This window comes from Eschscholzia californica, unplaced genomic scaffold, assembly GCF_041429995.1.
Source record: "Eschscholzia californica isolate CP2 unplaced genomic scaffold, dmEscCali1.0.p SCAF_4, whole genome shotgun sequence".
Lineage (NCBI taxonomy): Eukaryota > Viridiplantae > Streptophyta > Magnoliopsida > Ranunculales > Papaveraceae > Eschscholzia > Eschscholzia californica.
In genome coordinates, this window is record NW_028238461.1 from 6,523,612 (window position 1) to 6,537,600 (window position 13,989).

At 36.8% G+C, this 13,989-nt stretch overlaps 2 protein-coding genes across 3 annotated transcripts; both read left to right on the plus strand.

Annotated features, from left to right (window-relative positions):
• The first annotated feature begins 1,361 nt into the window (after nucleotides 1-1,361).
• On the plus strand, nucleotides 1,362-9,308 carry RUG1 (Regulator of chromosome condensation (RCC1) family protein). Of its 2 annotated transcripts, XM_086634431.1 has the most exons (9): nucleotides 1,528-1,618; nucleotides 2,311-2,377; nucleotides 5,249-5,349; nucleotides 5,654-5,721; nucleotides 5,825-5,965; nucleotides 7,345-7,386; nucleotides 7,897-8,036; nucleotides 8,696-8,797; nucleotides 8,972-9,308. In XM_086634431.1, the coding sequence occupies exons 3-9, from the start codon at nucleotides 5,279-5,281 to the stop codon at nucleotides 9,098-9,100; spliced, it is 693 nt and encodes a 230-aa protein (XP_086490557.1). In that variant the 5' UTR covers nucleotides 1,528-1,618; nucleotides 2,311-2,377; nucleotides 5,249-5,278; the 3' UTR covers nucleotides 9,101-9,308. The 2 variants fall into 2 exon arrangements, with proteins under 2 accessions (XP_086490556.1, XP_086490557.1); XM_086634430.1 differs by lacking the exons at nucleotides 5,249-5,349; nucleotides 5,654-5,721; nucleotides 5,825-5,965; ... (2 more) ...; nucleotides 8,696-8,797; nucleotides 8,972-9,308 and adding an exon at nucleotides 2,770-4,245 and having other exon boundaries at nucleotides 1,362-1,618.
• Nucleotides 9,309-9,987: 679 nt separating this feature from the next.
• Nucleotides 9,988-13,106, plus strand: LOC147542068 (ubiquitin-fold modifier-conjugating enzyme 1). The gene is made up of 3 exons (XM_086633101.1): nucleotides 9,988-10,575; nucleotides 10,707-10,768; nucleotides 12,757-13,106. Exons 1-3 carry the CDS (start codon nucleotides 10,243-10,245, stop codon nucleotides 12,884-12,886), a joined length of 525 nt encoding a protein of 174 aa, XP_086489227.1. The 5' UTR covers nucleotides 9,988-10,242; the 3' UTR covers nucleotides 12,887-13,106.
• The last annotated feature ends 883 nt before the right edge of the window (nucleotides 13,107-13,989 follow it).

Below are 13,989 nucleotides of genomic sequence, written 5' to 3' on the forward strand. Positions count from 1 at the left end.
GTTGTCATCGGACGGTGGCGATTGATTTTTTTTTCTACGGACTAGAACTATTTAGTTAAACAATACAAGATTTCTAGAGAGAAAATAAATACAAAAATCATGTTTTAATTAAACAAACAATATATCCACATAATAAATTCTAAGACGTATTCAATTACATAACCAAAGATTTTGATTCATTAAAAACTTAAACAAATATCCTTGATTTGGATTTCAGTTTTGGTTTTGTTGGTTTAGCTATCACTTTTAAGTTTAAGGTTTTATCAAATGGGTTATTTTGAGGGATTTTTCACGGATTATAAGCCTTTGCTTCTAAATGTAAAACAGTGTTTGGATTATGATTCAAAGATTTTAGTAAATATAAAAAAAATACGCTCCCCAATAACCGACTTAGTGATTGGTTGAGTTAATTAATGTTGTATCGGGATTTAATCGTTGTATGGGTCAAAATACGTCATTCTTGACCCGCGATTTCGACTCCTCAAAGCTGGTATCCTCCAAATGAGATTGATTTTCCGACGAAAGAGATCCCCCCTTCGGCAAAATAGATAGAGAGAAAAAGGATTGAAGAAAGGGAGAAGAGGAAAGATAAGGGAGAAGGGGATAGAAGAATGATTATGGAGGTGGTGGATGGAGATGAGGAAGACAAAAATGGTGGTGGTACTCGGAGGTGAGGAAGATGATTTGTTTCCATTAAAATTTTATAAGGTGAGCAACGGTCGGTTTATTTCGGTTTTGTCTCGAGCCGAAGCCTAAAGTGGCGGTTTGCCTAAATCGACGACCGAAGTTGAGCCGACCATTCGCCAACCGACATGACTCAACTCAGTTTGGTTTGGGTTGGTTGAGTTTGACTGATCGGTTTAACCGAACACAATTTAGAGAAAATGCTAAAGTAATGTTATTCATTTCGTTCATAAGGATTGAATTCATTATTCTTGATTAAGATTTTAAATTGGGTTGAAGACCTAATTTTAAACTTTTTTTTTGACTTAAAAGGACAAGTTATTTTTTTTTTTTTGTTAAAAACCTAAATTTTGTTTTTTTTTGTTAAAAACTCAAATCTTGTATTTGTTTTGTTAAAAATCTAAATATTTGTATTTTATTTTGTAAAAACTCAATATTTTTTGCAAAGGTGTTGCAAGACATTGTAAAAGTGCTGCAAAGCTGTCGTAAGGCAGTGCAAAGAACCCCAAAACTATTGCAAAGTAGTTGTAAAGTTATTGCAAGGCGTTACAAAATTGTCGCATGGCGCTGCAAAGCTGTCGCAAAATGTTGCAAATTAAAACAAGTACTCAGGAAACTGAAAACTAAAAAAAATTGACTGATCCTTTTTAACGAAAGTCTAACTCTTTTCTGGAGTTATGGCCCAATTTCCATTTACAAATTTAGGGTGCGTAGAGAACAACCCTAGGCCGGACAAATAAAATTCAGGTTGTGATGCGGCCACATGATTTCGGTAGTTGAAACTTTAAAACAACAGTGGTGGTGAAGAGGAATGTGATACCGATTTCCATATAAGAAAGAAAGAAGGAAGAAATCGCCTTTTCGAAGTTCCAGTTCTTCTTCTTCATCCTCTTCTGACTGGTGGGATTTTATATTACTACTTCTTCATCTTCGGGTATTTTGTTTCTTCTTCTTCTTCTTCCGTCAATTTATTACTACTGTTTCAGTTAAGTTGTTCTAGTTTTTATATTGGTTGTTAGGGGTTTCATTCTATGTTGTTAATCAAACTTGATTTCAACATTTTATAAGATTGAGTTTATCTGATTTGCGTTAAATTGTTTGTTAGGTTTCACTTTATATTGTTAATGAAACCTTTATACTTGAGTTTTTGTTAGGTTTCATTATGATTTTGGTGATTAAAACAAAATACAAGCTAAAATTAGATCCAGCCAATTAATTTTATATCCAACCAATTTAGATTCAACCAAATACTGTTCAGCTAATTCAGATTCAGCCACCCAAAAAGCAAATACAACCTTAATCTGTGAACAGGAGTCCCTCAAAGTGTACTTTTTTTTCTTTTTCAGTTTATAATTTGTTTATAATTCTGTGATGTTTGAATTTAGTTAATGCACACTTATAATGCATTTTTATAAATATGAAAGTATATGCGTGCATGTGTGTGTGTGTGTATTATGTGTATATATGTGCGCTTGTATGTGTAGTCTGAGTAAATGACCCTCCCAATTCATTACCCATAGTCGCTAGTCCCCTGTTGGTCGACTAGCTTCTGATTTCTGCAACATAGGATTTACTAAGAAGTTGAATATGATGAACAATTAGCTTATACTATATTTACTTCCACAGTGGAGAACTAATCAACACAAGGGGTTTTACGAAGAACAGTTAATAAAAAATCTTCCTGATTTCCCAGGTGTGTATCTTTTCTTTTTATGTTTTTGTTTCATCAACTCATTTATATTCTTGCAAAATATTATCGATTCTGGAAGTGTTTATAAAACTTTTATAAGACTCCACGTATAAGGTTGAAAGTCCATAACAATCCGTATTGTGAAGGTAATAGGTATTCTTTTCGTAAATACAATTAATTTAAAGTTTCAAAAAGAAAAAACCCGGTGCTTTACTTACAAAGTCAAATAAGCGTTTTTTTGGAGATATAGCAACTGTTAGGAAGAGAATTATGAAGAGAACCTATATCGACTGAGGTGGTGGTGTAGCCATTCGTAAAAAGTGGATGTCTCTATCTCTATTCATTGTCTAAAATGAATTGAACTTTTTTTTTTCTCTTCTTTTTCTATTTCTTAGGGTTGTGGGATGTGGTGGAAGAGATGCAATCCCAGATCAATATTATTTTGGGCTAGTCGGAGATGGATTTCAACAAAGAATAGTAGCGCTAGTGGCGGTAGGGGGAAGAGATTTGCAGCTGTGTGGGGGAATGGGGATTTTGGAAGGTTAGGGTTAGGTACCTCAGATTCTCAATGGACTCCCTCTGCTTGTACGACTTTCTTGGAGCAGCACCACCACCACAACCACAACCTCATCTCCATTTCTTGTGGCGGAGCCCACACACTATTCTTAACTGAATCTGGGCGTGTTTATGCTACTGGAATCAATGATTTTGGGCAACTAGGTATTTCTGATAAGAAAGCCTACACAGTTGATCCACTTGAAGTTGTTGGACTGCCCAAGGAAATTACTCAAATTGCAACTGGTTATCATCATTCTGCTGCTATTACAGTGGATGGGGAACTTTACATGTGGGGAAATAACTCAAGTGGGCAGCTTGGCCTTGGAAAAAATTCAGAGAAGGTAGTTCCTGCACCAAGTAAAGTTGGCTGCTTGGAGGATATGCGGATAAAAAAGATAGCTTTGGGTTCGGAGCACTCAATTGCTATCACTGAAGATGGTGAGGCGTTAAGTTGGGGATCAGGGGGTTCTGGTAGACTTGGTCATGGACATCAATCTAGCTATTTTGGATTTTTAAGAAGCACAAGTGAATATACTCCAAGATTAATAAAAGAACTTGAGGGCATCAAGGTAAAAACTGTCTCTGCTGGAATCTTGCATTCTGTCTGTATTAGTGAAAACGGCTCTGTTTTCTTATTTGGTGAAAAAACTGTAAATAAACTGGGTTTTGGTGAATCAAAGAATGCAACATCACCATATGTTATTAGTGAACTCCCAATGTGCGAAGAAGTTGCATGTGGCGGTTATCATACATGTGTTGTTACAAGAGAAGGCGATCTTTACAGTTGGGGCTCAAATGAGAACGGATGCCTTGGAACTGGTAGCTCAAATGTGGTACACTTACCACAAAGAGTTGAAGGTCCATTCCTGGAACTTCACATAAACCAGATATCGTGTGGCTGGAAGCATACTGCTGCAGTTAGTGCTGGTAATGTGTTCACATGGGGTTGGGGTGGATCAAATGGTACATTCTCTGTAGATGGCCTTTCTTCCGGTGGACAACTAGGACACGGGGATGATATAGACTACTTTGAGCCAAAAATGGTGAACTTTGCCAATAAGAATGTAAAGGTTGTGCAAGTGTCTTGTGGGTTTAACCACACAGGTGCTATTCTCGAGTATACGTCGTAATTGATCTTTGTGATTAGGAGTTTAGTTTTTAGTAACCTAGATTCTGTTATCTATCCTCTCTAGCAATTTGATTTTTCCTTTTTGTTGTTGTTGCTTTAGTACATTGTAATATTATACAATTTATGTAATAATGGGTGGTCTTCGAATTAAATAAAACAAAATAAATGGTGTGAACTTTTGGAATTGCAAGATTCGTATGAGTTTGTGATGTGTAAAAGTAAATGTCCTCTTACTAATCCACACTTCCCGTCCTATTATGTCATTTGCATAGTTAGAGGATAGCTCAATTTCACATGCACAACCAAACGCAAAAGTACACGCTGACTAAGTTATGTAGCCACCTCATGACCAAATGGGTTTGATGCCCTTAGAGTCGCCGAGAGGCACATAACAGGGTTATTATGATTCTCGCCTAGACTAATTACGGCAGAAGCTTTTAGGGTATTAGGATTTTATAAGTATTTAAGCAGCTTCACGTATTTGTTTTCTTCATTCGATCTCAAGTTCGGCATATTTCTCCAACACTCGTGAGGTTATAGAAGAATCATATATAGATGTGAATGTCAAAAGGGTTCTAGTTCATTGATTGGGAACCAGATGATTAAATAGTTCTAATCCAGAATTTGCTACTAGCTTGACACCTTTTGGGGAACACCAAGAAGCAGTTTTGTGGTGAAGATTTAAGAGCAATTCCAACACTCTTTTCAGCAAAATCAGCAACAAAAAGTGCAACAGTATGCAGTTTAATCTTGGTCTTTCGCGAGAGTTACATTACTGTGTTAGGTTCATCTGTTAATAATGTCTTACTATGATATCGATGTTCTGCTTTTCTTTTGTCAACTTAGTTTGAAACCTTTATGCTTTTAGGGATAGCTAGTGATATTCATGGAAAACACATATTAGCTAGAAATAAAGAAGACAAATAAAGGGGAGAATAAAGCAGAGAAAATGAAGAAAGAATGTAAACGAAATACATTTGATGGGGTTTCCTACGTCACCAACTATAAATTCATCAAGAGGTTCTTATCAATAACAAAATCATACGATACAACATGCAAAAACTAACAACAGCTACCACTTAGACTGATTATCTAGTTTCTTATTCTCCTAGTGTAGTCGATGGATTGTTTTCACTAATATATCAAATATTAACATGTATTAGGTTGTGGCACAATCTGTTTTGCAGCTCGTCGATATTAAATTGTGTTCCTGAGGAATGGAAAATAGCACGGAGTTGTTAGAGTTGGACAGAAAAGCATCTTCTATTTTTTCGGATTTCATGACAAGGTACTGCAAATCATAATTATGTGTTGATTTCTTTTCATATTCTGTGAATGCATATATCTTCTTCATTCCCTTATTTTGGAACGGAAGCTCACAAAAGTCTGACTGTATATGAAAGTTGTGGCTTATATTGATACTTATAATTGGTTATTTAGTATAGTTACATGAAAATGTTACGCATTTTAGTACATTACTGTACTTTCGTTATAAATCATATAAATATAGGAGTACTATGTTACTTTCATGAGCTGACATTTGAGACATTATAATTATCATGTCAAACAACTGACTATTTGGCAATTTTCAGAGTTACAAAGTTTGAAGAGCTGGTTTCAATAGGAAGCAGATCTCTTGTTGGGTTGCACCAACACCTACGTAAGTTCTTATAAAACATAGGCGTGATTTTTATGAGCTCCCATGTTCTATTTAAGATTCATAAATCCAATCTCTATTGGATTTGTTCTGTCATATTAATCAGAGTTGCTTCGAAGGCGTCCACTAAATCAGACATCTGAAGTAGTTAAGAGTGTCATTAAGGCCAATCAGACCAAAAGGCTGGATGCATATGTTAAATCTGGATGGATGAATGTTACTGAAGGTGTCCAAAGTGTAAGCAAATGTAAGACTCACTTCCATATTATTATTAATCTGTATCCTTCACAAGACTCAGGATTACCATTCGTTATACTTTGACAAGGAAATTAGTTTTAAAAGAAGAATTTAGTTGAAGTGGAAAATCATACTTAGAAATATTTACGAGTAGATGATTGAGTTCTTTTCCTCATGCAGTACGGGCCGTGTCTAATCCGACATGGGAGAGATGTTACATTATTTCTTCATGACATAATGTCCATCTCTCATAGCATTTTCTCCTTGTCTCCTGAACAAGACCACTAACAGCTTAGAACTTCTCATTTAGCTTAAGTAGTTCATTTACTTGCATTGATAGGTTTATCTGTATCAGTGATTTCAATTTATCAATGTTATCAAAGAGAAATTGATGAAATATTATGATGCCGCATCTTTCACATAAATTCGAAAGTCGAAGTTAAAGCGTCCTTCATATACACTCCTTTTTTACGTGTAGTTGGAATCTACCTAATTGCAGCTTCTCTTTCTAGTCTGAGTTTGGTTAGCTGCATGATTTCATGAGTGTCACATGAAACTCTAGCATCCCCTGTGAACTGCAGATCCTATTCCTCCTCTTTGGTACTTTAGCGATTCAGTTCTTATGTTGGCGCACTGACATCTCAAGCTTAATGTACCCAGTGTTGGTAAAACATGTACAATAACTAGTTCGGTATTTAAGTACAACGTTGCTAGTTAAAATGTTTAAGAGTTTCAAGTTTTATGGAGAATATGAGTATTTATAGTTATATTTGCATTATTGAACATAAATAGTGTCTCAGAGAAGTGTTCAAAAGGTCTGGGCAGAATGGAGAGGAGAAGAGGTGTCCTCCCAGCTATCGTACAATGATTAATGACAAAGTGATGTACTGAGACCTGTACCACGTATCGGAGTGATCCTAGTTCCAGATAACGTTGAGCTGCGTCTTGTTGAGGGTTTTTAGTGGTTATGCCTTGTTTGATTTTTCTGTAATGAAAACCTAATGCCTCTCTATGTCATGTTCTATGAGGTCAGAAAGAGTAGTTCCTATTGATATAGAGTAATTGTAGGTATTCATAATTGGTAAATGCAACTGCATTAGGAGATGCCTCTCTTGTATTTTCTAATTTTCCATGAACTTGAAACACCTGCTTCACGCCGTCACTGTAGAGTAGCAAAACTACGCAATTACTAGAATAATTTTTCCTATAGGTCTGTTGAAGCTGACCCTCTTGTAGTTTTCTTAATATTCCTTTGGAGAAAAATTCTACGATCACTTTATTTATTGGAAATTGGATGAATTCTGTTTGGAGTTTATGTTAGTGTTTTCTCTTGATTAGTTTGGCTGTCAATAATATTTACTTTACTTTTTGGTGATGAATGTGCATTAGTAAATGAATGCCAAAAAGCACTTGAGGAGCATACGATTAAAGGTAATATCCCTCTTCATCTTTCTGATATCTCTCTTTTTGTTGGTTAGCAAGCAAAATTGTTTGAAAAAGGAATGGGAGTTCACCCCTCACTTGACATTCTGAAATCTATTGAAGTGTCTGTCTAATAACTTCCATACATGTCTAGCTGTTTTTCTGCCCTCTTCGACTCCGTGGATCTTGAATGATGTTATTAATACGCCCAAATAGTAGTGCACAAAAATGATCAAGTTGAATATTTACACCTCGCTCATGGTCCAAATTAGAAGAGAAGACACACAGAGCTTTATCTGTTTAAATTAAAAGACAGAAAAACAAAGAGGTCTATCTGTAATAATGTCATTATGTTGGTTTAGTCGACAACCTTCTTTAGATGCTTAAATTGGGTATTTGCATGTAAAATTGTGATTCTCTGAAAGAGCATTTTCCTTTTTCTTTGCTTCTAGTCGTATACTTTTGGGGCTTGATTTGTCTAATTAAAGGTTAAACACTTAAAACTCTACTTTGTTGCAGGAAAAGAACTACTATATGAAATAGAATGCCTCGTTAATGATATACTAGAAGTACTGCAAAATCTTAGTGAAAGTACATTCAAGTTTGGAGCCAATCATCTTGGTGATGATTTGGTGGTTCAACCGGCTCATCTGGAAAAGGTTGGTTTCTGATTGCATATGATTCTATATACTTCAGATGTCTTTTTGTTTCTTTATCTCTCACACTAGTTACATGATTAATATAGTTAAGTTTTCTGGCCATTTATCTCCGAAGATTTTAAAATATACTAGGGCAGTAGGGCTCTTCTTTGAATTCCTCTTCTTGTTCCTTGTAGAAGTGGGCATATGAGATGTGTTTGTGCCATTTATCTTGAGACCTCAGATCTACTCCCTTGCTATGCTTATTGCCTAATTTAGATCTTGTAAAAGATTGTTGATATAGATGTTTATTCCCTATATTCAATTGTGGTGCCAGAAGTAGAATCACTAGGAGTGGGTTTTTCTACTTCACTACCTATCTTTTTAAAGTTTGAACACTTGTTTTGTTACTTTAAATTGAAAAAATCATCGAGGGGCCTGGCGTTGATAATAATACGTCTTTAGGATGACATTAAACAATAAATAACCAAGATGTATCTGACAAGTGCCTTGGTTCATTTAGTTCAAACTGTCTCACGGGTGGTATCTATTGACTCTAGGTCATTCCAACTTCTAATTAATGAATGCCGGTCGTCTAGGCCATTCCTACTTTTCTTATTTCTGGGGTTTCAATAGTTGTTTTTCCAATTAGTCCTCTCAAAACTGATTTTTGTTGCCAGGATGAAATGGAGTGTGTTCACCCAAGTAGACCCAGTATTTCAGACTATGCGACCATGATGGGATCCATTTACCTTATGTTGAAGCAAGACTACTCTATGCAGGTAAGCCTGCAATCCTATGCCGCCTTTCCCACCATTTTTTCTTGTTTTCTTGACCGAGTGAGTTCTTAACCTTAGGAGCACGAGGACCTTCATTTACACTGCTAATTACGTGTAGATCCTGCTCTTTAGTTCGTTTTTATTTTTGTAATAAACAAATATTTCTTTTAATTGCAGGAAAAGATTGTTTCTGCTGCAGACTTATACCCATCATCGGAAGAACTAGAGAGCTACTCCATAATGTGGAATTTACGACCTTATGTGAATGATGAAGTCGTACACGAGGCTTGGAGATTTATCAAGTGATTTCGTAGCAGTCAGTAGTTTTGTTTATTGTTGGTTATATAGTAGAGTTGTTTCTGTTGGAGTTTTGAGTACTCATTAGTCATTATACTCAGTACCTTCAATGCATTTTTAGAAAGAAATAGAAAAACAATTTTGATTCTCCAAAGATGAAAAAACAGTTTTGAGTATATATCTCAAAGTGACTCAGTCCGTCGGTCGTACGAAGAAAGAGGTCAAGTTTATATCTCAAAGTGACTCGGGATATGATGCATACAACGAAGGGTCTGAAGGACAAGATGAGGGTACTCGGACGTATGCTAACATAAGCATAAATCCAAAATATTAGTGGACTAAACCGAGAGTCTCGCACCACGTTTAAATTATGTCTTCAGTCTAGGAAGATGTTCAAGACTGAAGAAGCTGAAAGAATCATTTGTCTAAGGTTGAGACTGTTGTGGGAAACATTCCCGAATTTAAAGTCGAAGGTAGAGACGATGTAGAATGTCTTCAGTCTAGGAAGATGTTCAAGACTGAAGAAGCTGAAAGAATCATTTGTCTAAGGTTGAGACTGTTGTGGGAAACATTCCCGAATTTAAAGTCGAAGGTAGAGACGATGTAGAATTGTTATCTTCCTCGGGAGAAAAAACTCGTCTTACATAATGTATCGTTTATCTCGGACTTTTAATTGTTTATATCACAAAAAGGACCCCAAGAGTGTCAAATTTAGTGAAAGGACCTCAAATAAGTAAAATTAGACAATAATGTAGGATTACATATAAGAAGTCAGATTTGGGGCGGTCGAAAGTCACGACCCAGTCATTGTATTTTTGGATCGGATCAGCAAAAGTTGTCCGCTTTGATGCATAATCTCGTGATATATAACATATTTTTCATTTTTATATCACCATTTCATGGAAAGATGTATATTAATGGGGTGTAAGTGGAGTGTAAGTGGAGTGTAAATCTGTGAGTTGTGAATAAAAGTGTGTGGATAGAGAGATATTTAAAAATCTCATTGCTTACCGTTAACGCGGTATAGAGAATAAAGAAGCAATCTTTTGGGGAATTTGGGCGTTGATCAAATTCTAGGGTTAGGTTTAACTTTTGGTTGCAGAAGAAGGAAATAAGTTCTTGGAAGGGGGGAATTGAATTTGTTGGTGGAAATGGAAGGTTGGGATCCGAATACGAAGTCGACACTGACGAAGATACCTCTGTTGACAACGAAAGCAGGTCCTAGAGATGGTCCGGCATGGACACAGAGGTTGAAGGAAGAATACAAGGGTTTGATTGCTTACACTGGGATGAACAAATCGAATGATAACGATTGGTTTAGGATATCAGCAGCAAATCCTGAAGGAACAAGGTGGACTGGAAAGTGTTGGTATGTTCATAATTTACTCAAGTATGAATTCGATCTTCAATTCGATATCCCTGTTACTTATCCTTCTACTGCACCTGAACTTGAGCTTCCCCAACTCGATGGAAAAACCCACAAGGTCATCTCTTTCCCTATCCTTATGTCTCTCTCTCTCTAGGTTTTAATTTGTCTAGAAATTGGGTTCTCTCTCTCTCTCTCTCTCTCTAGGTTGAGTCTTTGTATTTCTAATGCTATATTTTGGTACTTCAGATGTACAGGGGAGGAAAGATTTGTTTGACTGTGCATTTCAAGCCACTCTGGGCTAAAAACTGGTAAGAAAGACTTTTTAATGTTTCGCTATGGTTGGAATTGATTATGTATATGTTCACCATGGCCAAATGATTTCCATAGGGATGGAATTCCAAGCTTTTTCCCAATCTTTGAAGTTTTTAGGTTTTGCCGGCTGAAATCCCGGCTCTTCAAATGATCCACAAGGAAGTTTGCGTAAAGAAGCAGCCCACAGAGTGGAGCTTACTCTAGGTGGGATCGGTTTTTTCCAAATCATGGCTTGGAATTGTACAGAAGTACCTTTGTTTGTCACATTCATCCTTCGGTAGCATTGTTGTACTGAAAGGTCTGCCTCTTCCCCTTCCTTCCAAGCTGTGGTATCCGCTTCATTACTTAGGTGATGGATTTGAATGAGCCCCAAACTCTTTTCTTACCAAACGTCTTCTGTGGACTGTGGTACATCTTCTGTTTAGACATTACCCTTCAATCTTCACTGGGATTGGTTCTGGTGGGGGAGGAGGTTGAGTATTTGAGTCACCCACCTCCTTTTGATGAGTATTTAGCCATGCATTGGTTCCTCATCTATTCATATTTTCCGGTAGTCGCGATGTGGCTTTGCCCCATATATTTGCTATCATTATCCTTCCGTGCACTAGCTCGCTTCGCCTCACCTGGTTGAGTGTTCAAAGTGCCTTTTTCAAACTTGACAAGCGTTTCCACCATTGTGCTCCACCTTTGGAATTTCTTTCCTGCTGGGAAGCATGTCGACTTTTTGCTATTACCCCTCTCTCCCACATTGTGTGCCCAGATATATTTTCCTTTATCATTTTTCATACTTTCCCATAACTAGAGGCTATTACCATCGAAAAATCTTTCCATCTTCCTATTTTGATCGTCGTTGGTTCTTTCCTTCGCAATCTTGTTAGTGAAATTTTCCAAGCTGCAAACTCCGTCCTTTGGGAGATTAGTAGCAGGTTCTCCGTAATATGATCCTTGTTCGGATATTGAGAATCTACCTCCCCTTGCCATGATAGATTGAAGTTTTTGTTCTAAGATCGAACTGTGACTCCGGTTATAGGCGTGAGAAGGGCTACAAATTTCCCCTTCTCTAAACCTACTAAGAGGTTGATATGTTTGGGGCTTTCTCCGGGAAAAGTGGTTTCTCGTCTGAGAATGCACTCCCCACAGAGCGATACTGTTTCGAAACCAGTCCGTGCAATGATACAGCAGGGGCAGAGGTTGGAGAGAGTTTTCAGGAGTGAAACTAGGTTCGCCGGAGTTAGGCCGGGAAATGGCTGTGTTATAAGATTTAGGAAATTCTTTGTTGTTATTACACCTTGTCTATTCTTTCATTCTATGTTGATATAGTAGCTTTATTTAGACAGTTACCGAGAATGCGAGGTGTGTAGAACTGAAAATTAGTTTTTCTGGTGTTATCTTCGTTACAAGAGAAACTTCTATTCTGATTCTTTCTTACTTTGCTTTATAAAGTCAAATTGGAATTTGTTGATGAGATTTTAATTATCTCCAAGACTTGTATGAGTGTGAATTTTATTTGTGAAACAGTTCTTGTTAATCATTTGATATGCCTTGGTCCTGTATAGCTCTTTATATTTTTACTAGGTAGTTTGGGAATAGAGAAATCGATATAGGGCTGATACTGAATCTATAAATTTGCGATCCTCACATCCGACTAGAAGCGCATCGCTTCGTACTTTAGTTAGTGTAGTACCTAATTATTGGGGGTCTTCATGGCTATTCTACAGTTACCAACTCTTTAAAATTATTTTTAATAATAACTGAATGTGTTATTTGGTTGCTTATTGCTATGTTTCATTGCCATCTTTGTACTTCATTGAATCTATTGCAAGGGGTTAAATTCCCCTCAATGAAAATTAGGTCAGTCACATCCCTATGTAGCGTTGCCTCATCTTCATATTATAGATTTTTCTATTTGCCCTTATGTATTTAGGTATTTGCTTTTCGTACCTCATCTAATTCCCCTATCCAACATGTATTATTTTTTTTGCAGTCCTAGATTTGGTATAGCCCATGCTCTCTGTCTGGGTCTTGCTCCTTGGCTTGCGGCTGAGGTTCCAGTCCTTGTTGACTCTGGTATGATTAAGCACAAGGATGATGCTGCCTCCTCTGGCGACTCTTAGTACGGACTGTGTTGCTAAAACTGCAATAATGCTTACTACCTTGCAGCACTTATGCTATAAAAGAAATAATTGTCCGTGTGAATTTATCGGAATCTTCCCCCCTTTATATAACAATATCTGTGTTTACAAAGCCTACATGCCGGCCCCTCGATGGATTTCTGAAAACATTGAGTTTTATTAGTAATAAGAAACATAATCCATATCCTTTCTCCAAAGAAAATTTCTTCTTTTATTGAAAAAAAATGGATAAACTCTTCTTTCTCATCAAAGCAGATTCGTCAACCCTAATTGTAGCTGTGTATGGTTGTGATGTTTTATACCTGTATGAATTCTTATGCTTTAAATTAAAGTCCCAAGTCCATTGGAGCAACCAACATAACATCATTCAGCAAGATGTATATGTTCTTGAAAAGCAAATCATAAGTAGCTTAGACATTCATATTGTCATCATCTTTTCCATCACCACCACCTAGTTTATTCAACCATGTTTTCCCTAGAATGGACTTGAAACTCATCAAAATTTTCATCTTCTTCAAGGAGTTTATATGAAGCACCAGGGCAAATATGTGATTGATTTTTTTCGGCCACTCAGAACAAAACTTCAGAGTGGAGCTTTTATGTTTTTTTTCCTTCTGTTCTCCCAATCACATATTTGCTATGCTTGGTGAGGGTCGTCGGCAAACTGTCCTTGCCCGCAACTTTAACTTTTTTTTTTAAGTCTTTCTCTATTCCCTCCTCGGACTATCACCACCATTTCTTGTCTTCGTGTCTATTCAATCTTTGAAGGCTCATTGAGTGTGAGATATCTTGTTAAGTGTCTAATCCCACTCGAAAATTCGAGGAACCTAACACACCTAAGGTATCACGAGGACTTCATTGACTAGAACTATGAGCCAGCTTCCAGTGAACATTCAAATTATGAACTTGTCAAGCTGAACCAGCTTCCAGTGAACATTCAAATTATTTTAGTCATGGTGGACTAGCTCAATGTGTTAAGGCATATGAGACACACGAACTATGAGCCCCTTGACGACATAGATTCGCTTCAACACCGAATGATTATTCTCGTGTGTCAGGATCTCAGACGGTTGTTGTCAGTCGAG